The 23,111-nt window shown below is 38.1% G+C and overlaps 4 protein-coding genes across 4 annotated transcripts; 3 read left to right on the forward strand and 1 right to left on the reverse strand.

Annotated features, from left to right (window-relative positions):
* Positions 1-319: 319 nt before the first annotated feature.
* LOC111805735 (thaumatin-like protein 1b) lies at positions 320-2,489 on the forward strand. Its single transcript, XM_023690953.2, has 3 exons — positions 320-585; positions 695-1,388; positions 1,823-2,489. The coding sequence occupies exons 1-3, from the start codon at positions 525-527 to the stop codon at positions 2,010-2,012; spliced, it is 945 nt and encodes a 314-aa protein (XP_023546721.2). The 5' UTR covers positions 320-524; the 3' UTR covers positions 2,013-2,489.
* Positions 2,490-6,546: 4,057 nt separating this feature from the next.
* On the forward strand, positions 6,547-8,256 carry LOC111805712 (thaumatin-like protein 1). The gene is made up of 2 exons (XM_023690906.2): positions 6,547-7,362; positions 7,982-8,256. Exons 1-2 carry the CDS (start codon positions 6,617-6,619, stop codon positions 8,154-8,156), a joined length of 921 nt encoding a protein of 306 aa, XP_023546674.1. The 5' UTR covers positions 6,547-6,616; the 3' UTR covers positions 8,157-8,256.
* Positions 8,257-10,106: 1,850 nt separating this feature from the next.
* On the forward strand, positions 10,107-14,690 carry LOC111805098 (endoplasmin homolog). The gene is made up of 15 exons (XM_023689991.2): positions 10,107-10,230; positions 10,430-10,550; positions 10,652-10,805; positions 10,896-10,976; positions 11,104-11,215; positions 11,301-11,427; positions 11,512-11,650; positions 12,027-12,144; positions 12,252-12,442; positions 12,539-12,754; positions 12,838-13,003; positions 13,101-13,242; positions 13,353-13,503; positions 13,599-14,003; positions 14,111-14,690. The coding sequence occupies exons 1-15, from the start codon at positions 10,164-10,166 to the stop codon at positions 14,363-14,365; spliced, it is 2,445 nt and encodes an 814-aa protein (XP_023545759.2). The 5' UTR covers positions 10,107-10,163; the 3' UTR covers positions 14,366-14,690.
* A 60-nt stretch (positions 14,691-14,750) lies between these two features.
* On the reverse strand, positions 14,751-18,837 carry LOC111805099 (synaptotagmin-2). The gene is made up of 12 exons (XM_023689992.2): positions 18,274-18,837; positions 17,567-17,665; positions 17,421-17,471; positions 17,216-17,339; positions 16,664-16,782; positions 16,455-16,556; positions 16,307-16,381; positions 16,144-16,220; positions 15,819-16,065; positions 15,389-15,742; positions 15,154-15,285; positions 14,751-15,071 (listed from the first exon to the last, which is right to left on the reverse strand). Exons 1-12 carry the CDS (start codon positions 18,382-18,384, stop codon positions 14,940-14,942), a joined length of 1,623 nt encoding a protein of 540 aa, XP_023545760.2. The 5' UTR covers positions 18,385-18,837; the 3' UTR covers positions 14,751-14,939.
* Between the last annotated feature and the right edge of the window lie 4,274 nt (positions 18,838-23,111).

Consider the following 23,111-nt stretch of genomic DNA (forward strand, 5'->3'; position numbering starts at 1 on the left):
TCATATCTCAACATTGTTCTTAATTCAATGTGATCTTGATACATTCATTTACTCGGGTGCCATAAATATTGGTAATTTGTGCGCGTACGAGAGCAAATAAAGTGTTTGAACTGAGAAAGAGTCGGTTAAACTTTCCCCTACCAACTTGATGAACCACGACTTCTTTGCTAACACCCAAATTGACAATGGCGGTTCTCCAAATCTGTAACAGTATTCTATCTCTATTAATCTTCAACATGGCCATGCCGTTTCTTCTCCGGTTAAACAAACTCTGACAGAAACACAGACCCCCAACTCCGTCTTCACGCTTCCCAATACTTCCCTGCAACTCCAATTCCCCTGTCCCACTGCTTTCCCAACACTTCTAGCCGTTGCCCATTCCCTTTTTCCTCTTCCTTTTCTATAAATACACTGCCCTCTCCGTCCCCATTCTTCTGCTCTGAACTTGTCCCCCATCGCCGGAGCTTCTTCGTCTCCGGTGTCGCCCTCTGTGTCGCTTGAAGAATCTCCTCTGTTCGGCTCCAATGGCGGTCTCTGTTCATCATTTCCTATTGGCTTTCTTAAATCTGCTGCTGTTGGTACCAGGTTTGGGAATATGGAGCTGATTGGTCATTGATTCTGATTTTGGGTGTTTTTTTTGTTGTCTGGGTTGTTCATTTGTTGTGTGCTCTGTTTTCCTTTTTTGGATTTTCAGGTGGGTTTTCGAGGAGCTTTACGTTTGTGAACAAATGTGAGTTCACGGTCTGGCCGGGGATTCTGTCGAACGGCGGCGTTCCGCCTCTTCCCACCACTGGATTCTCTCTCCGGACTGGGGAATCCAAGACGCTGCCGGCTCCGGCGTCTTGGGGAGGGCGTTTCTGGGGGAGAACACTCTGCTCTGAAGATTCCACCGGGAAATTCTCCTGCGGCACCGGCGACTGTGGTTCTAACAAACTCGAGTGCGCCGGAAATGGAGCGACGCCGCCAGCGACTCTGGCGGAGTTTACTCTCGACGGCTCCGGGGGACTTGATTTCTTCGACGTTAGTCTTGTGGATGGTTATAATCTTCCGATGATAGTGGTACCACAGGGCGGCTCCGGCGATAACTGTACAAGCACAGGCTGCGTGGTGGATCTAAATGGCGCGTGCCCATCAGAGCTTCGTGTGACGAGTGCCGACGGAAGGGAGGGTGTCGCGTGTAAAAGCGCGTGTGATGCGTTCAACAAACCGCAGTATTGTTGCACGGGTGCGTACCAAACACCAGACACTTGCCAGCCGTCGATGTATTCTCAGATCTTCAAGAGTGCGTGCCCACGCGCTTACAGCTACGCGTATGACGACAAGACGAGCACCTTCACATGCGCCAGTGCTGATTACGTCATCACATTCTGTCCATCCCCAAACACAAGGTAAATTTACTGAAAACCCCCCTCGTTCCAAGTCTGTCGTTTTCTCCTCGTCCAAGGGCATTCTCGTCCACCAACAAAAAACTCCTGAATATGAACGTTGGTCTCTGGTCATTAGCTACCACAAGGCCATACTAGAGGGGTATAATTTGAAATTAGGTTGGTGGAGAAGGGCATTTTTGTCCATTTGTATTGATCAACCGCCATTGTTGGTGGCCGACATAGACCCGGAGGTGACCAGTATAGGCACGCACTTTCATATAGCCATAGTCAAAAGGTCATAAATGACATTTAACAATTATTTGTTGCTTGAATCTTTTCCAACTTTACCCCATAATATTATAAGGCAGATTTTCGTTCACCAATATAATTTAATAATTATTTATTTATTCTCTAATTTGGGATTTTTTTTTTTTTTTTTTTTTTTTTTAATTCAGCCAAAAGTCATCGGAGGCGCAGAACTCACCGGCGACGGCGAACCCATCCTCCGGCGGTGATGGTGCGATGGTATACGAAGGCGCATCTCTGATACAAATCAACTCCGCGCCGTCGCATGTAACCGGGATTTCAGCGGTCGGTGCGGTGGCGATTTGGTGGTTGTTGCAGCAGCTGTTCCTCTACTTCTGACCTTACCTACCCAAAATCATTGTACGGCCCAAGTCCACAACGCTCATATAACGGGGCCCACGAGTGGTGTTAAGTGGGCCATTTGGGCCCATACTAGGGCCCACGAGGAATTGATCCGTTGATGTTAAAAGCCCACCCGACTCCACCGAAGGGTGACGAGGATAAACGGGGAAAAAGAGAGGGGGAAGGGGCCAGCGGGCCGAATGGGGAAATATTAGATTTAGGTAAAGTTTAGGGCACGATTTGGAAATATTAATTTATTTTGGGGTGGATCGATAAAGAAAGAGAATGTGAGGAAAGGGGCGTTGGGGATTCACTTACACATAATTAAGATAAGGTTATAAAGTGTGGGGGTAATAAATAATTCACATAAAAATATTTCATACCATATGTTATAATTTATATTGCCTTTTATTATATGCTTTTTTCCGTTTTAATGTTTCACTTTTTGACTTTAAATTTAATTTCTTTTTCTTATTCCTCAATCTTTTTCCTTTTACTTTTCTATTTTTTTATTTTTTGTAATTAAAATGGATCGATGATTGGGCTTAAGGTTCGTGGACCAACTCAAACCAAACCAATCAAAGTAACCTCCTCGGGCCATCTAGCCATCTAGAGAATTATTTGCACCGAAGGTCCTTTCTATAGAGTGACCTTATCGGGCGATCTACCAACTAAAGAATTGTTTGAACCGGAAGTCCTTTTCGTTAGAGTAATCTTGTCGAGCCATCTAGTTACCTGGATCATTGTTCGAATTGATTTACTTTTTATGATATAAAAAAGACGTCTAAGAGCACTTCGTTAAATTTTCATAATATTTTCAATGGCGTGCAAACATTTACGAGCCTTTACACGACACTAGAAAGATTCACTTATATGGTCGTTTTATTAGGTCTAGATAGAAAAATTATGCTAGTCCCACCGAGTTTTATTCAATCTAATTCCAATATGACCAAAATACCCTTAAAGTAAATAAATTTGGAGCGATAAAAAGAAATTAGCAAATCCTCAAAGTAGAAGAAGCGTGATGGGTTTATAATCCACTAGTTCCAGTATCGAAACGTGGCTCTATTACCAAACTAATACAAAACGTGGCTCTATTACCAAACTAATACACCCTGACCTAGATTGTCGTTTCAACCTAGGATTTGCCATCTCGAAAGACAATAAATCTCGAGGATTCACCGAGCAATATTTGAAATTAAAAAAAAAAAAAAAAAAAAGTCACTAAATGCATTTTATTTATTTTTCCCATAATAAAAACAAAATTACTGAATCGTTAAATTTTTCGGTAAGAAAAGAAAGAACAAAATGGACGGCCACGATTCAAACACCGAAGAAAAGGATTTACAAAATCTTCCATAAAGAAAAAGAAAAAGGCAAAATAATATCCTACGAAGTTCTTTTTACGTCCATTTCCAACCATCTTTTCGGGATGCCGAAAATTTATTAATATATTTGATATTTAACGTTTCAAGTTTAGAAAGTTAGTGTATATGTGGTACTTAAAAAGGAATTTTAAGTCGTTCATATATCTAAATAAGGAACTACTTGCTGGAACGAGCAATCGAGGACAAAGAAAAACGTTCGTTTTCATCTAAATCTAGATGGTTCTTAACGAGAAACGTTCATTGCCTCGAATTAGCGTAAAGTTGCTCATCACCCCAAATCTAATCAAGGACGAAGAACCTAAAAATTTTAGCAAAATCCACGTGAATGTTTTGTTCATATCGATAGCCAAAAAGAATCCTAGTCACCAAAATAATAATAATAATAATAAATTTGATATGCACTGTCAGCAAATTAACTGCCAAGTCATCATTCTATCCACGGATAAAATATTTTAGGAATTATTTTCCAACTAAATAAATACTCATTCGGTATACTATTTTTTTTTTTTAAAGTGCTACTTTAAATTTTATATATAAATACAAAAAAATAAATATAAAAAGGAAAAAAAAAATGCCACGTGGAAATGCAATAGGAGATGTCGAGAGATAGGGAGAAAAAAAAAAAAGTAGTTTACGTAGGAATTCCATCTTTGCAAGTCATCCTCTCGTGTTTTGCTATCCAAAATTAAAGATTCGCGTCATAACATTTCCATTTTCCAACATATTTTTTTGAAGCTTCATTTTTTAAAAAATTAATTTTATAATATTTATAATATTATTTACTTTTAAGTCGGGTTTTATAAATCTCCGTAATGATACAATATTTTCTAAAAAATTTAAAATTAACATGACATGGCACAAAGACCCGTCTCGAATTGGGAGAAGATTTTCCATTCAGATGGAAAATGGGAAAGGAAGTGAGGAATATTTTTTCAATTTTTAGACAATAACTTCTAGCTAGTTCAGTGGATAAGATAGTTGTGCTCCAGCTTGTTTGACGAACACGACTCTCCACAATAGTATGATACTGCCCACTTTGAGGATAAGCTCTCATGGCTTTGCTATGGTTTCCCCAAAACGCCTCACACCAATGAAGAAAGTATTATTTGTTTATAAACCCATGATCATTCCCTAAATTAACCGATGTGGGACTTTCATCATCCAACACAGCTCACTCAAGAATGGGACAACAATGGTCCGTCGGTAAACTTGTTCTGATCTTCGATGCAATATATTAGAATCCTGAAGTACCACCGCGAATGCTACTGCGTGTTCACTCTTTGGTGGGGTAAGCCACCGCCCAGTAAAACATTATTATTATTTTTTTTTTTTACAATTTGTTACAATTTATTTTTAATAAATATTATATTAAAAAATGAAACCTTAAAATATAGGGAGAATCCCTGGAAAAAAATAATAATAATAATTTCACGGGAACCATAAATGAAATAGGTAACAGAGATGGGGACTAGAAAGACTTCTGGTTCGGTGGACGTTTCTCATCGGCATAATTTTATTTTTTATTTAAAAAAAAAGAATAAAAATAGAAAAAGTAGATTTTAGAAAGGCACGTCCTTATTTTCTCCTTTTTTTCCTTAATTGGCTAAATAAATAAATATTTATTTTTAGAAAGGGTCAAACCAAAATTCAAAGCACTTGGTTTTGATAAGTACTTGGGATGTCATTTTTTTGCCTTTACAAATCCTTATCTCTTACAACACATCCACCCTTTTTCTTTTTTTCTTTTCTTTTTTTTTTTTTTTACAATTTTTTCGATAAAATATATATTTTAAAATAATTCCCACGTCATTTGGCTACTAACTTTATATTAACCCAATGCTCCAATAAAATGCTAAATAAATGTTCACTAAAAACAAAGCCTTAATGTATATATTTATGTAATATCTACATGTTTGTGACATATTATTGTCATCGCTTTAATTTATCTCACTTTGTTTTTAATATAAAGTTTTTCTTTTCGTAAAATGCATTGTTTCAGACCGTCAAATATCATTTCTCTTAACTTTTACGAACAAAATATCTTCTGAAAAAAAAACAAAAATATCCGTGCGTATTCTGACATGATTCTAAGCTTTATAATTTTTGTAAAATCTCAATGTTCTGCGACACATAATAATGTTACAAAATAGGAATATATGAGATCCCATATCAGTTGAAGAGAGGAACGAAACACTCAGTACAACCTAAGCCCACTGCTGACCAGATATTGTCCTATTTGACTGAACTTCCCCTGAAGTTTTAAAACGCGTCCGGTAGGGAGAGATTTCTAGACCATTATAAAAATGTTTTGTTCCACTCTCCAATCTCTACCTAAAACTGTGAGGCTGATGACAATACAAAACGAACCAAAGTAGACGATATCTACTAGCGGTCGGGTTGAACTCGTACAGGATCCATAGGTGTGAAAGTACATGTAAACGACGGATGAGAACTCGTAGATGGGACGTGGAGAGATCATCCATCACAATATTTATATATTTATTTAATTAAAATTTTTAAAATAATTTTTTTGTGCCTCATTTCATAAAGCAAAGTCCACTCTCCTCTACCTTTACAACTTGAAACAAATCTTACTTATCTTCATTATCATAAATCTCCACCTCTCTTCTTTTTTTTCTTTGTGATATGTTTCTTTAAACGTGACACCGTGTCAAGTTTTTCGGTGGGGTCTCTATCACACTCAAGCGGAGTGCGACTTTTAGTAGGGAATATCGTCAGGGTACACCATCAAATTTGATTCATCGCCGTCTTTTGCAACGCAACGATAATTGATCATCTATCATCTTTAAGACAGTAGACTCTGTTAGACGAACACGACTCTCCACAATTCGACTTTCCCAAAATGTCTCGTACCAATGGAATTAGTATTCCTATCATTCCCTAATTAGCGGATATGGGACTTCCATCATCGAACAGACTCAATAAAAGGGTCCTGACAAAAATTCGAATTTAACCACTTTCAACCCTTTTCGTAGCTGAACGGAAAATGATAATTAGTGTCTTATCTATAAAAGTACGCTCGAATTGAACACGGTCGGAGGGTCGGAGTTCCTTGTTTTGACCTGTAAAGTCAATTGTAATCTCTTTCCCTTTGTCTACTTTCAATTCATTATATATATACACACACGAAGAGAGAGAAACTCCCGATTGAACAGAGGAGAGAGATGTAATTGTTGTTCTTCATCTTCTTCAATGGGATTTCTTCGAACCCATTTTCTCTCTCCTCCATTTTTGTTTCTCTCTCTGCTTTTGATCGTCTTCTTTAACGGCGTTTATGGAGCTGGAATTACATTAATAAATAGATGCGATTACACAGTTTGGCCGGGAATTCTCGGAAACACCCAATTGGAATCCACTGGCTTCGAGCTCTCCCCTGGGGCGGCGCGTGCATTCCAACCGCCGCCGGGTTGGTCCGGCAGATTCTGGGGCCGGACAGGCTGTTCGTTCGACTCCGCCACCGGTCAAGGCAGCTGCCAGACAGCCGACTGTGGGTCAAACCAAATGGAATGCAATGGCAACGGAGCCACCCCACCCGCGACTCTAGCTGAGTTCACGATTGGTTCCGGTGGTGGCGCGATGGACTTTTACGATGTCAGTTTGGTCGACGGCTACAACATTCCGATGATGGTCGACTCCACTGGCGGGAGCGGCACTTGTCAGTCGACGGGATGTGCGGCGGACCTGAACCGACGGTGCCCTGCGGAACTACGTGGTGGCGAGGGGAAAGCGTGTAGAAGCGCATGTGAGGCGTTTGGGAATCCGGAGTACTGTTGTAGTGGCGCGTATAACTCACCCGCCGCCTGTAAACCGTCGTTGTACTCGGAAATGTTTAAATCGGCTTGCCCCAAATCGTATAGCTACGCCTTTGATGACGCGTCAAGCACTTTTACTTGCAGTGGTGCAGATTACACCATCACATTCTGCCCTTCATCAGCAAGGTAAAAAAAATAGCTTTCAATTTTTAATTTAAATTATTCCAAACTAATTTAATATTTAATTTTATACTTTTTAAAGATTATCTTGCCACCCGCTCCACCCGTGTGTTCATGTTCATTATATTTCTTCTCTCCGACGTGTTCGGGTGACCCCATTAACTGTTCCGAGCATTTGTATGCATCGGATCATACCGCCCCACGTTTCTTCGTGTCATTCCATGTTAGGGGCGATCATATCAGCACTAACACGAGTTCGAAATTTTTTTAGTTTGAGAAATTTGAACTAATGTAATTAGACGCAGAGACAATCGAGACTAACGACATTTTGAATCTATATCCAACTATTTGTTATCCGGGCAAAAGTCGAGGGTGAGATTGGAAATGACAATTGTACCCCTCTCGATTTGTATGAGATAAAGAAAATCCTATAAAAAACATAAGATTTTCAGTAATTTACTTCTAATTTTTCATTCACATTGCTTTTTTTTTTTGGGACAAATAATCTAACAGCAAAAAGATGAATCATTACCTGTAAAGTGACACTTTGACAGTCATCTTCCTCATAATCCAACCTTTTTTTCCTCAAAAAACATGTTTTTTTTTTTTTTTTTTGCTTTTTCAGCCAAAAATCAGAAAAAGACCCGTCGAACCGAGGCGATGGGCCGTCGGTGACGTTCAACAGTTCATGGCTGCCGGACTTCATCACCGGAGACGGATCATCCAAAACAATGGCTTTGTCTTCAGCTTTGAATTGGTCACTGTTTCTTTTTATTTTTTTTATTTTCTTCTTCCATTAGATTTAATGTCCATATGTTCTTCTGGTTTTTAGGCAGAATGTTTCTACATTAACAATTTCTTGATTTTTGTAATATTTATTGTATTTATATTTTGAAGAAATTGTTGAGAAAAAAAAAAAAAAAAAAAAATCCTCTAATTCTTTGGAACAGCTGCCTTTCATGATCTGAAAGGTGGTTGGTGGATGGTGGAGGTTTGCGGCGGCGGTGGCCGCGAACCTGCCGTAAAGTACCAACTTTGCTCGACTTTCAAGCTTGGTAGTTTTAATTCCTTTTCTGATGGAAGATCTTACCCGTCGTCGTCGTTTCTTTACTTTACGATTAAGACTAAGATGGGGCCCACTGCTAGGATTGAGTTAATCTTCAAATTTTATTTATATTAACAGTTAAATTAATGGTATAAAATTACCCCAAAAAAAAAAAAAAGTTAATTTTTTTTTTCATCTAAAGATTATGGAAGTACTAGATTTTATCACGTGGGTCCCGCTCGAGTAAATTATTGTTGATTGAAAATATCGAGTTTAGTTTGTAATGTTGACGCAAATATATGAAGGTTAAATTTTTTTTGATCCATTTAAGAGCGGGTTGAGTTAGTCGATTAAGAGAATCAAGTAACTCATTTTGAACAAACCATTATTGAGAGAGATCTGACCATAAGAGCTCATGATGGACAAACGAGAGAGAGAGAGAGAGAGAAAGTGAGAGACAGACAATTGATCGAGTTGAGTGAATTTAAGTGTCAACGAAGGGTAAATGAGGGGGAGATGTGATCGAGTTGAGTGAACTTGAGTGTCAACGAATGGTAAATGAGGGGGAGATGAGATTCGTTGGTATCGACGAATAGAGACGGCTCATAGCCAATGAATGAGAGGACGACTGGTAAAGAGAGATGGGTTGCGCGTTGTCACAATCGCACTTTTGATGACAGCGGACTTGCTGCCAATTCGTTCTTGCGTCGCCTACGGCCAAGCGACGTATGCTCGAGCCTCTAGCCTCAGTTTTAAGAGAAGGTTTTAGAAAGCGAGGGCAGAGAGAGATTTTCGAAAGAGAGATTTTTGAAAGAGACGTTATATAAGTAAGCAAGAGAGAAATAATAATGGCTTACGGTATATAACCTTGGGTAGGGAGAAGTTGACAACTAGTAGTATCCCCTCTAATACATTTTAAGGCATTTCATGTCTACAGACCTAGACATGATATTTCTGAAAGTCATACTCCTAGAAATATAAAAATAAAACACTAGAATATGAAAAAACATAAAGCGTTGGGCTTGTCATGGACATGAGGCCATGGGCAACACGCCTTGGACGACATGTCACGTGTCATAATCACACTATTTCAGCATCGAGACATTGATCGTGCAACACTTGTTCTAACCCGACAAACAACAAACAAGTCAGCATGTGTGAAAATAAAATTTTACAGACAATTTTACCATATGATCGATTCTCGAGTCACGTTTGACAAAAAAATATTTTAGATAACGTGAGCCAAAAGACAAGTTGAAAATAATATGGGAAATATTTTATTAATGCACTTAATTTTATTTAGTATTTATTTTAAAAAAACGTTTTTAATGATTGTTTGCCACATCTCAATCAACGAATCGATTGAAAGTAAGACAATTTCCAAACGTATCCTTCGGGAAACAAACTGTGTTTCCACGTCTAAAACAAAATATCAACCCAATAACTTTTAGCCACGTGGAAACAAAGCAATAAATACCGTCGGATTCTCCACATCGGATGCCATAGCCCGTTAGGATCATCAAGTAGACTTCGACTCCCAAGTCTTAAGTAGGGGCAAGAAATGGAAATTTGGAATGGCTTTATCCACGTCGAGCAAAGTAATATTATCCAATAATATTTCGCCACGTTTACTAGCAGAAAGCGCTACCGTTGGATCCTCCACGCTGGCGGTATAGATCAATCCAATAGACCTATATAAATGTTGCGAGCCAGTTGAGAAACCAGATTAGTAGTCGAAGCTACTGGAAGTTTTGCAAGAACCATGAGGAAGTGGACGATCGCTTCTGCTCTTCTCCTTCTTTGCTTTCTCTCCCTCGTACCTGATGAAGGTGTGATTTCGGTTCTTCTTTCATCCATTTTGATTTCTTTGTTGAAATGTGGACTGAATGGATATTGCATTTTGTTAATCACGATGGTTCATGTTTTCTTTGGGGGGTTTGGGGAGAAATTTGGATGATATTTGAGCTCTCTTTGAACTGTGAAGATTTTATGGTGATATTGATGTATGTGTTTTTCTCTCGCGTTTAGGTTCTAGATTTCATGCCAAGGCCGACGGTGATGCCGACGAGGTTGTAGATCCACCAAAGGTCGAGGAAAAGATCGGCGCCGTTCCGCATGGACTCTCCACGGATTCTGATGTTGTCAAGAGGTTCGTGAATGTCTAATCTCGTAGATACACGCTTTCACCGACAGATTTATCCAGTTTAGGGAAATTTCTAACGTATGTTCTCTCGAAAATTGTGGTTTCAGGGAGTCGGAGTCCATCTCGAAGAGATCTCTTCGAGGCAGCGCGGAGAAATTTGAGTTCCAAGCTGAGGTGTCTCGTCTCATGGACATTATTATCAATTCCTTGTATAGTAACAAAGACATTTTCCTCAGAGAATTGATCTCCAACGCTTCTGATGTAAGTCCACTCCACCTCGTCTTACTTCATCAGATCTTGTAATCTCGTAATTAGAGATCGGTTATTACTGATGGTGTCTCTGCATTTCAGGCGTTGGATAAGATTAGGTTCCTTTCCCTGACCGATAAAGAGATCTTGGGTGAAGGCGACAACTCGAAGCTGGAGATTCAAGTGAGTTATCCATCATGCTAGATTTGGACACATTGTTTTCTTATTACCTCGCTGAGCAAGAAAATTGCTCGTTCTAGTCGATGACCCTTGCATACTTACGTAATTGCTCATATATCAAACATCGCAGATTAAGTTGGACAAAGCAAACAAAGTCCTTTCGATTCGCGACAGAGGTATTGGTATGACGAAAGAGGATTTGATTAAGAACTTGGGAACCATAGCGAAATCTGGAACTTCAGGTACTTCTATCATTGAAGTTAATTTTGTTTATTTTACGTCCGTAGGCGTAATGTGAGGTATTGAATTTGCTATCTTCCTGTGCAGCATTTGTGGAAAAAATGCAGACAAGCGGTGATCTCAATCTTATTGGACAATTTGGAGTAGGTTTCTACTCCGTGTATCTTGTGGCTGATTACGTTGAAGTGATCAGTAAACACAACGATGACAAACAGTGAGCAACTCTCATTATGATTTAGATGTGTTTGCCACTGTCTTGGTATTAGTTATTGTATGCTTAACTTTTCCTTGTTTCTAGACATGTGTGGGAGTCCAAGGCTGATGGAGCATTCGCCATCTCTGAAGATACTTGGAATGAACCCTTAGGCCGCGGAACTGAAATTAGATTGCATCTTAGAGATGAAGCTCAAGAATACCTGGAGGAGGGCAAACTGAAAGTAAGTTTAGTTTGCTTTTCTTGTTACCTGTTTTTAATGTTTGTTAATGATTTGATCCTCAAATTGGACACGAAGGGACTGTTATCACCAAGCAGTTATCTTGAGCCTAATTCCCGAACACTGAATTTATTGTGACTTTCCGGTTTTTCCTTTCCTTCTTGCAACCGGCCATTTCTTTTTCGTTCTGTTTCTCACAAAAGCTATACGGCGCCATATGACAGCAACCCTCTTGTCCATTGTTGAATTTTAATGAACTTGATTGATAATCTGTTCATTGGTTAAATAAAAATTTATCTAAAACGCATATTTTTATTTGTTAGTTTCTTCAACATTATTCTTTAAACTAAAATGGGTTGTGGTAATTCTTTCTATATAGGATTTGGTGAAGAGATATTCAGAATTTATCAACTTCCCCATTTATATCTGGGGAAGCAAAGAGATCGACGTGGACGTTCCTGCAGATGAGGATGAATCCAATGATGAAGAAGCACCGCGTATGTACTATTGTCTTGGATGTCGGATATGCATATATAACTACGGCAAGAAAACTGTCACTTTGTCATGGTGTAAGTCTGATTACGTTTTCTGTCTTGAAAAACAGCCGAAAGCTCAGAAGAGGAAGATGATGCAGAAAAGAGTGAAGATGATGATGCTGAGAAGTCAAAGACAAAGAAAGTCAAAGAAACAATTAATGAATGGGAGCTTTTGAATGATGTGAAAGCCATATGGCTGCGGAGTCCCAAAGAAGTGACAGAGGAAGAGTATACTAAATTCTACCACTCTCTTGCTAAGGTAGTTGTCCAAAATTCTAGCAGTGAAAAAATATTAAAGCACCTCAATCTGTAAAATTTGGATTCCAAGTCTAATGAAGTTAACGTTAAATGGCAGGATTTTAGTGATGACAAGCCTATGTCATGGAGTCACTTCAATGCAGAAGGTGATGTTGAGTTCAAAGCTGTTCTGTTTGTGCCTCCTAAGGCTCCTCATGATCTCTACGAGAGCTACTATAACAGCAAAAAATCCAACTTGAAGCTGTATGTTCGAAGGGTTTTCATCTCAGACGAGTTTGATGAGCTCCTGCCGAAGTATTTGAACTTTTTGCTGGTAAATGAGTGGTCGAGTTATTCAACAGAAAGACGTTCGACTTGAATCGTAGATTTTTTTCTCAAAATTTTCTTTCTCTGCAGGGTCTTGTTGATTCTGATACTTTACCCCTCAACGTTTCACGAGAAATGCTCCAACAACACAGCAGCCTGAAGACAATTAAGAAGAAACTCATTCGCAAGGCCCTTGATATGATCCGTAAAATTGCTGAAGAGGATCCTGATGAATTCAGTGACAAGGAGAAGAAAGGTTTACCTAAAGAACTTGCTTATTGTGATGCTGTTTAGACGTGATAATTTTCTTCCATGTTTCATTTGATTAACTTTAAACCTTCATTAACAAGCAGCTGCAGAGAAGAGTAGTGATGATGATGAGAAGAAAGGCCAGTACAGTCGATTCTGGAATGAGTTTGGCAAATCAATTAAACTTGGTATTATTGAGGACGCGACTAACAGAAACCGTCTAGCAAAACTGCTCCGATTCGAGAGGTATCTTGCATTTGTTTCCGCTTCAGTTTCGCTTCTGGGTTGCTTTATTCTGCCTCATTGATGCTTCTCTGTCTCCCTGAGATCATAACCTTAAACGAACTCTCTTGCAGCTCCAAGTCGGATGGCAAATTGATTTCACTGGATCAGTATATTTCAAGAATGAAATCAGGACAAAAGGATATCTTTTACATTACTGGCTCAAGCAAGGAACAGTTGGAGAAATCCCCATTCCTTGAGCGTCTTAAGAAGAAGAACTATGAGGTGAATTTTAATTGGGAGTTTTTTTTTCTTTTTTTCTTTTTGCCATCCATTCATACATTTCCTCTCATATCTAAAATATTTTCTTCTCCTAACAGGTTATCTTTTTCACGGATCCGGTTGATGAGTACTTGATGCAATATCTCATGGACTACGAAGACAAAAAATTCCAAAATGTATCTAAGGAGGGTCTCAAACTAGGCAAAGACTCGAAGGATAAAGAACTCAAGGAGTCCTTCAAGGATCTTACTAAATGGTGGAAGACCGCCCTTTCTTTCGACAACGTTGACGATGTCAAAGTTTCGAATCGTTTGGATAACACACCTTGTGTGGTTGTGACATCCAAGTATGGATGGAGCGCTAATATGGAAAGGATCATGCAGTCTCAGACCCTATCAGATGCTAGCAAACAAGCATATATGCGCGGTAAGAGGGTGCTCGAGATCAACCCAAGGCACCCGATCATCAAGGATCTTCGGGAGAGAATAGTCAAGGATTCGGAGGTATGTTATGTTATGACAATCTGTTCTAACATGTTTATTTATGCTTTTAACACTGTTCTTTTATCACATTCTCTAATGTGGTTGATTTGCTGCATCTAAAACAACAGGACGAGGGCGCAAAGCATGCTGCAAAACTGATGTACCAGACAGCTCTTCTGGAAAGCGGGTTTATTCTCAGTGATCCCAAGGATTTTGCCTCCCAAATCTATGACACGGTGAAGACTAGCTTAAACATAAGTTCCGACGCAACTGTTGAAGAGGAAGATGAAGCAGAAGTCGTCGAGACTGGATCGAAGGCTGCGGAAGCTGAAGATACTATCAAATCGGAAACAGCCGATGAGGACGTAAAGGATGAGCTGTAGTAGATTATTTAACAGGGAGAGGTGGTTTTTTATATCTGGATATCATCCATCACCAGTCACCACCAGCCACCACCAGCATAGAGCTCTGCTAATTCCTCCTCCTCCTACCATCATCGGGTTTTTGCGTCGAGAAGTCGATAAAAGCCTGATGGAACGAAAGAGAAGTTGGTTTATAAGGTGATTTTGGAAACAACTTTGGTTCTCTTCTTTCTCTCCTGTTGTTTGATATGAACAAATTTTGAAAGCATGTTTTTTTAGGCTTCAATCATCCGTAGGATTAGGTTTCTCTTCTGCTCTATCCAATAATAATAGCCCATTCAGTGAATGCCACTCCCACCTCTCTTGAATTTCGTATGAACAAACATCAATTGCTACAAGGGAATGATTTAAACCAAAATGAAAGCATGATATTATTCAATCTTTGTTTTTGGACCAAATGAAAATAAACCAAACCATATCAACATTTCATTCAAACAAAAATCACCTACTTCAATTTAGCCTACAAGGAGAAGAAAAGGTTTTCAAGCAAAAAAGAAATACAATGAGAAGAGTGGCTGCTACTAGCTCTGCCTGCCTATGACGAAGTTCTCCATTGTAGCTCGATTTGGATCCTTCCGTTCTTCGAGTCGATCAGATGATATTTCGCATTAATCCTCTTGTTTGAGACGACATCAGCTAAGTTTATGTCCACATACCCCAAAGTTTCCTGTTCACATTACGTTTCAAATTTCAGAATATGATCCCGAGCTTCATACGATCCGATCCCAAGCTTAAAATATTATACATACCTTGGGGTGAAGCAGGCCTATCCTTGAAGACGCACTCAGTACTTCCACATGAATCCGATCGTTCACCGGTGGCTCCTCGAGCGTAAACTGGAACTCCTCGTCCCATCTTGGATCCCGATTCTTCTTAACATGCTGCATTGCATACATGCCAAATGGAGTTCAAAGTTAATGAACCCGAAGCATATTAATCCGTGATCGCGAGAGTTCATTTTTGCACGTTATACTAAAACGTTACCTTAGTTCGTTTCTCCTCTCCTCTGAAAAGTAAACGAACGTAGGGGTTCGTATGATGCTTCCCTTCCACATCTTCAGCTTGATGGATTATGACAACAAGCAAGCCTCCGCCATCGGGCGTTCCATCGGGAGCCTTTTGTACTGCCGCTGCATCATCACCATCATCTTTCGGAGCTTCGTCGTCCTTGAAAGGTTTGTACAACAATTCCACGACAAGCTGCCCTCTCGACTTCTCGTTTTGTGTATCGTTAGGATCCATATTTTTCAACACTTCAAGAGTCAATTCCTTGGACTCCTCAGGTGTAAGTTCTTTCAGTGGAACAACATTCATTCCCATCTTATCATGCTTCCCAACCTAAGAACAAAACAAGACAACCAACCTCTGTAACGAAGATTCTAAACGTTCCTCGATGAGATTATTACGAAAATACCTTCTCCCAATCGTAAAGAATCAGTTCCAAAGCTTGAGACTCGGGATCTTTCACGACAAAAGTAAACTCCTCGTTCCAAACCGGGTTCAAATTCGTGTGTTTCACAGTCGTTTTCTTAGAAGGAAGCTTGTCTTCAGTGAGCTTCAGTTTCAGATATGGATCTGAAGCCCCAAATAGATCCTTCTTTTTCAGCTTCATTGCTTTCAAAACCTTCACATGAAGGATGCCAACAGGTTTCTTCATGGCTCTGACAAAAGATTACCCGAATCAAGAAACGAAACGCTTCAACATAATCATAATATAAAACGACACGAACAGAACTCACTTCGCAGGATCCATTATCGGTACTTCGAGGGTCTTCGGCCATAGATACATATTGGCAACTTGATCTTTTATGAGTTCCTGTGATGACGGGGAAGAAATTTCACGAGTTCGTTATCTACGTTGACAATATCTGTAAAGATAACATGATATACAATAATTCGTACCTGAACAAACCTATACAGCCCCGGGATGGCCATCGCATCTGCACCGAGCAATTTCAGCCCAAAATCGACATGGGGCTGCAGAATCGACAAAATTTAAAATATGACTCAAATTTTATTTAAGTATATACGAGTTAACCAGTTACAGCACCTTCTCCATTAGAGAGACAAATATTTTGGCGAAGCAAGGAAATGTCGGGACCAAAGGCTTCAGGGTTATACGCGGAATAGCAAACACTTGCAGATCGACCACCTGAAAGGCAAGAGAAAGTCAGATATTTCTACACTCGCTCGTTGTATTGATACATATTTATAGTATGCATATCGAAATCGATATTAGTGCATATAGTCGCGCACAACCTGAACAGTCGCTTTCAATCCGAATGCTTTAACTGAAACGGTAACATTCGGATTTCCCGCCCACTTCATGCACGGCTCCATGATCAACTCTTTATCATCGGTCGTATAAACTTTCATTCCTGGTTTGTAAATTCATCAAAGAGTGAGATTCTTCGTCTAGTTCCCAAAAACGGAGTAATGAAGGGATGTTCTAACAACAATACACTACTATCTCATGAGCAGCTAGGGGGGGTGTAACAACCTAAGTTCACCGCTCTTTGGGCTTTCTCTTTCGAGCTTCCCTTCAAGGTTTTTAAAACGTGTCTACTAGGGAGAGGTTTCCACACCCTTATAAAGAATGTTTCGTTCTCCTACCCAACCAAGGTGGGATCTCACAATCCACCCCCGTTCGTGATCCAGTGTCTTCGTTGGCACTCGTTCCCTTATAAGGGTATGGAAACCTCTCCCTAGCAAACGCGTTTTAAAAACATTGAGGGAAAACCCGAAAGGGAAAGCCCAAAGAGAACAATATCTACAAGCGGTGGTCAAGGGCCGTTACAGGGAGGAATGTACCTTGAAGAGTGGGTGGTAAGCAGCCCAATGTAAGCGTGTCGAATTCAACAGCCTCGATTTTGTATTTTGGAATTTGCTCAGCAATAATAGGCTTTGCTATGTTCTTCACTGTCTTACAAATGGCCTAAGAAAGACAGCAATAAAAGGTATCATCGCCCAAACACCTCAGCAAAAGAGTATCAATTTTCAATTGCAAAGCACAAACCTTGTCCAAGTAAGGCCACATAAGTTCAAGGAATTTGTTGAGCCAGTCAATCTACAAGAAACAAGAAAGGTACAATGAAAACTGTTACTAAACAATGAATCACAAGCAATCACATCCTAACAACACGAAATGAAACGGTGACATACACGATCGTAATCAGGATTTTTCACCCACAGAGGTATTTCCGGCATCATCCGCAACAACGAGCTCGTATCTTGCTCAACCAAAGGGCGAATAACAGGATCCTGAAACAATAAATTTCAACACACATCAACACGAGCCAATCGACAACAAAGAACGGGAAGAACTCGACTGGTTAATACTCAAAACGAATGTCCCAACAGTTAGTCCCTGAATGCATTCATAAACAAGGCCACATACTCATTCAGATCAGAGCAAATATTATAACTACTAAGCCTCCATTTGCCTAAGAAGAAGAAACAGAACCTAAAGGAAGCTTGATTGGTAGCAATTCAGAGGCAAATACTGTTAATGTCTTCCTCTAAGTTAAGGGGAAAATGGGGTGACATCTAAATGAAATCCTAGGAGACATCAAAAAGAACCCACGAAAATAGGGAACAACAGTACTTAGGTCTGTCGTGTCTTCATCAGTACAAGCAAGCAAAACCCCCAAAACTTATGAAATTGAGGGAACTAAAGTGACTAACAGGAAAAACCCCAAACGAGCTGGGAATTACCACTCAACATTTTCAGAAAACACTGTCGATTCAAGCAATTAGAACAATAATCCAACACAAAGCAGACAGTGACAGTGATGATCCGTAGAAGAAACAGAACATTTTCAAGAAACAGACAGACCAAACACCAAAAAAAAGTGGAACAAGAAACAAACCTTGACATCCGACGGCTGAAAATAGATGAACATGTAATATCCAATCACAATCCCAATCGAAGTTCCCAAGCCAAATCCGAAGAAACCCAGTATACTACTAAGCAAACCCATCTAAAATCCGTTCTCGAACAGACCCAAATCCCCAAAAGTCAAAAGAAATCGAAGAGGGAAAGATGAACAGAAGGAAAAAGAAAGAACCCTCTTAAGAATACGCCCTTTTCTTCATTAAATCGCAGAGAAAACGAAGAGAAAGAGGCGATTAATTCAGTTTCCCAAAAGAGGAATTGGCGATCTGTTTGAAGCAAAGGATAAGATTGAAGGGGAAATGAAGAATCGGGAGTAGTAAAGGAGCGTTTATTCGTTTGAGGGTAGCAGAATCAAAGCATTTTGCTCACCATTGGCATTGGATCGAAGGAAACGGGGTTGAATTGAGGCAGGGAAGAGGCGCGTAAGGGGAGTGTCGGTAATCAGGTCAAAAGGGGTTCGAAGAGGAGTGAGGATGAAAGGAAATATCTGCTTTTTGGGTTTTGTAACTGATGAAGATGAACCGAATCCCGTTTCTTTCTGTTACAGCTCGCTCCAGTGTTGATGATATTCATGTTTTTTTTTTTTTTTTTTTTTTTTTTTTTTTTTTTTTTTGGAGAGAAAGTAAATGTTCTTGGTTTGGTAGCTTCCCTTACACTCCCAAAGAAAGGGAAAAAAAAAAAAAAAAAAAAAAATCCTTTCTTTCTTGTTTAGTTGACTCTCGGTCTTTATAAGGGGTATTAAAGTCATATTCTATACTCGGATTTGAATTTCGAAGAAAAAGAGCCTATTGCAGTGTACGTACGTACTTAAAATTGAAACCCCAATTGAACGTTTGAAGCATGCATGTGAAAAAACTGATACTTTTCGACACTATTGTGCAACATGTTCAAATTCGATGGTTTTGACATGTATGATTGGCAACCAGCACCTAAAAATTGTTCCACTCCCGACCAATTTTCGTTCGACTGACATAAAGGTTCCATTGTCGGCTTTCTATTTGCATTTTATGACCGTTTCAAAAAGGAGTGTCAAACAAAAAAATGATGAAAGTTCCTAGATCTTGCAAAATAAGAGTCGTGCCCGATTACATGATATGTATATTTTTTTACCATACAGGGGCTAAATATTCAAAATCGTCCCTAATCATTTATGTATTTTTCAAATTCATCCTTAATATTTAAAAATTTTCAATTCTACCCTTAATTTAAAACAATAAATTGGTATTTGTATTAATAAAGCATTTAAATCTTTAAAAATATGAATTAATTTATTAATTTAAGGGTGGTTTTTACCCCAATTTAATACATAAATGTTAAATTTGAGAATTTTAAAACATTAATAATAAAGTCCCTATATGATCAAAATTAAAGAAGTATAGATATCATAAAAGAAAATTAAAAAAAAAAACTAAAGAATTAATAAATTAGTAATTAAATAATTAAACAAATGATATAATGTCTTTTTCCCTACCACAATCAAACCATGTTAGGACACGTGGACGATAGTTTATATATTTTGACATTTACTATGGATGATCTTATTTTAAATAATTAAAAATATCTTCATTATTTTTTAAATAAATTAATCTGATAAAAGTATGGGTAGTTTATGGTGCACATTGATCATAAACGTTGACGACACGTCGTGTGGTGGACGCTCAAATTACGATTTTGTCCGAATCTGCAATCTTCTTGCCGACAAGTAGAATGGACGAGATTAATAATTTGTGACTATAATATAAATAATGATATTTGTTGGGCCACACAGTTATTAACGAAAAATATGTCCTTTTCTTTTAACGTTTTTTTTTAATCTAAAAAAGGTTAAATATGTAATTTTATAACTTCTGGTGGTTGTTTTATTTTTCCATCCATTTTTTTTTTATTTTTAATTTATCCCCTTTCTAATTGACCTCTTATATTAATTAATGGATGGGTTTGAATATTAGTTTTTTTATTTTGTATTTTTTTTAATTTTATAATGAGTGAAATTACGTAAATGCCCTTGAGTTCACTTTTTGTACCTATTTTTCTTTATTTAATTCCCATTTTTCTTTTTAACTTTTTTTTCTCCAAACACATAATTTATGCTTTATTTATTTTTATAACTTTTTTTTTTTTATAATTATTATAGCTTAAAAAATGAACAAAAGTAATGGTTGTCACGTCATAATTACTATATTTCTCTTATTCTAGTCATGTAGATCCGATTTTAGTCCGTTAAAAAAAAATGTGTCAAGTCTATGTGGTCAGACTCCTTCATTTATAGTGTTGTCTGCCCCTTTTCCATTGTCTATTTATGCTCTGAATAATGTGGTTCTAGAAAACCTAGCTCGAAAAACCGTTACTTAACAATAAGGACTATATTAAAAAAAAATGCATTTCTTTCCCGTCCATCAATATAAATTATTGTTATTTAATTTATATATATTTTTTGAAAAAAATAAGTTGATAAAAATGATAATTAATAAAAATGGATTGAATTTAAAATTTAAGACAATAATAATAATAATAATAATAATAATAATAATAATAATAATAATAATAATAATAATAAAGACAATTAAGATTATCCCTTTTGGATAACAAGGAATTTAATTGTGGGACAGAGGGGGGAAAATAAAAATAAAAAAATAAAAAAAATAAAAAATAAAAAGCATTGGAAAATAAGAAAAAGAAAATAAAAAGCAGAAGTAATAGTGTATGCCACGTGTGAGTGATGGAGTGGTCACCATCTGCTACAACCACTTTGAGTTGGAATTTTGGAAGTATGCTCCCATTTTTAAAGGTTCCATTATTAGCAATTATTTGCTTTATGGGCTACATTACAAATGCATAGTGGGCCTGGGCCCACTCCACTTTCAGCCCAACAAAGTCACACTCCAAAGTTGGTGATCTTCTTTAGGGAGCGCGTGACTCTCACGTGTCCATAAACAAATATATGTGTAATAATAAAATAAAAAAGAGAAATAGAAACTAATAATTGAAACCATGGGCGGATGGAACCCACCGCCCTTGCATATGCTAATAAACTCTACATTCCTACATGGCAACCGTCCCGCTCCTCTCGAGTACTCGAGAAATTATTTAAAAGCTTACATTGTCAATGCTCGTGTAGTGAAATTGTACAACAAGGATCGTAGGTTCGTAGGTTTATCGATGCGTATTGAATCACATTCAACGACGTGACGGGCATTATTTATAGCATCCTTCATGCATAAGAAAGGTGATGAAAGTAGGTTCAATTGAATAATATATTACCTTTTCTTCTTTTTCTTACCTATTATAAAATATTGTAACTTTAACGCTAACGACTCTAATTAGTAAAGTTTCAAAACTTTTAAATTTACTAATTTATCGGTTTTTTTTTATTATATTAAAAAAAATATTTCCATTTTATTCATTAAAAGAAGATTATCGTAGAATTGTTTGCTAAATCGTTTTTAACTTTTTTTAGGTCAAAACTCAAAGTTCAATGGTTGATCTAAAAATTTATATTTTATGGCGTGTAAATCTGTAAATTTTAAAAATGGTAAAATTAAAAAGGGTAAATTTATAATTTTAAAATTACTGAGTTGGATAAAAAAATTGAAATTAGGTTTTACTTTTAGGTAAATTTTTTATGTAAAATAGGAAAAAGAACTTGTAAAATGACCAAAAAGGACATAGAAAAGGAGAAGGATAGTTTTTTTTAAAAGGTTAATTTGGAGAATGTAAATATTAAAATAAATATAAAAGAAAACATTTAAAGGAAATATATGGGTCCCACAATGTCGTAGAAAATACGTATGCAAAAAAAAAATTGAGAAACCGAGGATGATGAAGATGAGATCAACGGTCAGATTGGGTCCAACGGCTATAATCAACGGCCATAATCAAACGGACGGTAACCGACCTAGACGGTGGCTCTGCAAATCCTGTCGTTAATTCCCCATTTTCCAATGCTAAATAAAAATATCTCCAAATTAATATAATTAAAAAAAAAGTAGCCGTTGCCGTCCAAGAAACATCAAAGCTCTATAAAGAGATGAATCCGAAGCAAAAAACCCATTAAATCTTCTCTAACAAAGACTCCCTTAAATCCTCTGTAAATGGGTTGCTGAAAATCCCATAATATCCATTCAAATATATGTTTTTTTGACTTTTTCGATTCTGGGTTGTGTTTTTTTTATGTTTTACAAGAAATCCCAGTTTTTGTTTGTTCAAATCCATACGAAATTCTTCACAAAATTCAATCTTTTTGCGACTTTGTTGTAAATTTCAGAAGTTTTAATTTCAATTGGGACTCTGTTTTTTTGTTTTTTCTGTGTAACTGTAGCTTGTTGATCTTGTGTGTTTGATAGAGTTTTGAATTTTTCAGGTTCAGATCTTTGTGAAGTGTAGCAATGGAGGCAGTTTTGATTCCATTTTCTGCTGAGAGATCTCGCAGTTTAAAATCCTGTAATTTCTCTCCGGCCACCGTCCACGACGGTCTTCTCAACGTCCCTCCGCCGGCCGTCCCAAATTATAGTCACCGCCACCACCAGCAACCGCCTCTCCTCCCTCTGCCCCGCCGTCCGTTTCCCCCTACGGCAGTCGGGGCCCCGCCGTCGTGCCGCCCAAAGGGTACGAAATCCAGAGATCAGTGTCTTACCCCAAAGAAATCAAAACCAATTAAACGAAGTAGAGGGCCTCCGGCGTTGAAATCGACGGCGGAGTTTATGATCGTTGATTCCACGAATCGATTGGGGCCGGAGCCGAGCCACGTACCTAAAGATTTATGGAGAGTTTTAGGATTACGGTCGTCGGCGCCACCGAGAGAAGGTGGCCGGA

The sequence above is a fragment of the Cucurbita pepo genome, chromosome 11, assembly GCF_057944985.1.
Source record: "Cucurbita pepo subsp. pepo isolate OVF chromosome 11, ASM5794498v1, whole genome shotgun sequence".
NCBI classification, from domain to species: Eukaryota; Viridiplantae; Streptophyta; class Magnoliopsida; order Cucurbitales; family Cucurbitaceae; genus Cucurbita; species Cucurbita pepo.

Bases quoted from the DNA above. Each gene is read 5' to 3' on its own strand.
- LOC111805099 (XM_023689992.2), bottom strand. From the start codon at position 18,384: ATGGGTTTGCTTAGTAGTATACTGGGTTTCTTCGGATTTGGCTTGGGA. The intron at 17,472-17,566 runs GTATGTCACCGT...TGTTTCTTGTAG, and splicing joins AAAATCCTGATTACGATCGT to ATTGACTGGCTCAACAAATT. The intron at 15,743-15,818 runs GTATTTTCGTAA...TTTTGTTCTTAG, and splicing joins TTCTTTACGATTGGGAGAAG to GTTGGGAAGCATGATAAGAT.
- LOC111805098 (XM_023689991.2), top strand. From the start codon at position 10,164: ATGAGGAAGTGGACGATCGCTTCTGCTCTTCTCCTTCTTTGCTTTCTC. The intron at 10,806-10,895 runs GTAAGTCCACTC...TCTGCATTTCAG, and splicing joins TGATCTCCAACGCTTCTGAT to GCGTTGGATAAGATTAGGTT. The intron at 11,216-11,300 runs GTACTTCTATCA...CTTCCTGTGCAG, and splicing joins AGCGAAATCTGGAACTTCAG to CATTTGTGGAAAAAATGCAG.
- LOC111805712 (XM_023690906.2), top strand. From the start codon at position 6,617: ATGGGATTTCTTCGAACCCATTTTCTCTCTCCTCCATTTTTGTTTCTC. The intron at 7,363-7,981 runs GTAAAAAAAATA...TTGCTTTTTCAG, and splicing joins TTCTGCCCTTCATCAGCAAG to CCAAAAATCAGAAAAAGACC.
- LOC111805735 (XM_023690953.2), top strand. From the start codon at position 525: ATGGCGGTCTCTGTTCATCATTTCCTATTGGCTTTCTTAAATCTGCTG. The intron at 586-694 runs GTTTGGGAATAT...TTGGATTTTCAG, and splicing joins TCTGCTGCTGTTGGTACCAG to GTGGGTTTTCGAGGAGCTTT. The intron at 1,389-1,822 runs GTAAATTTACTG...TTTTTAATTCAG, and splicing joins TGTCCATCCCCAAACACAAG to CCAAAAGTCATCGGAGGCGC.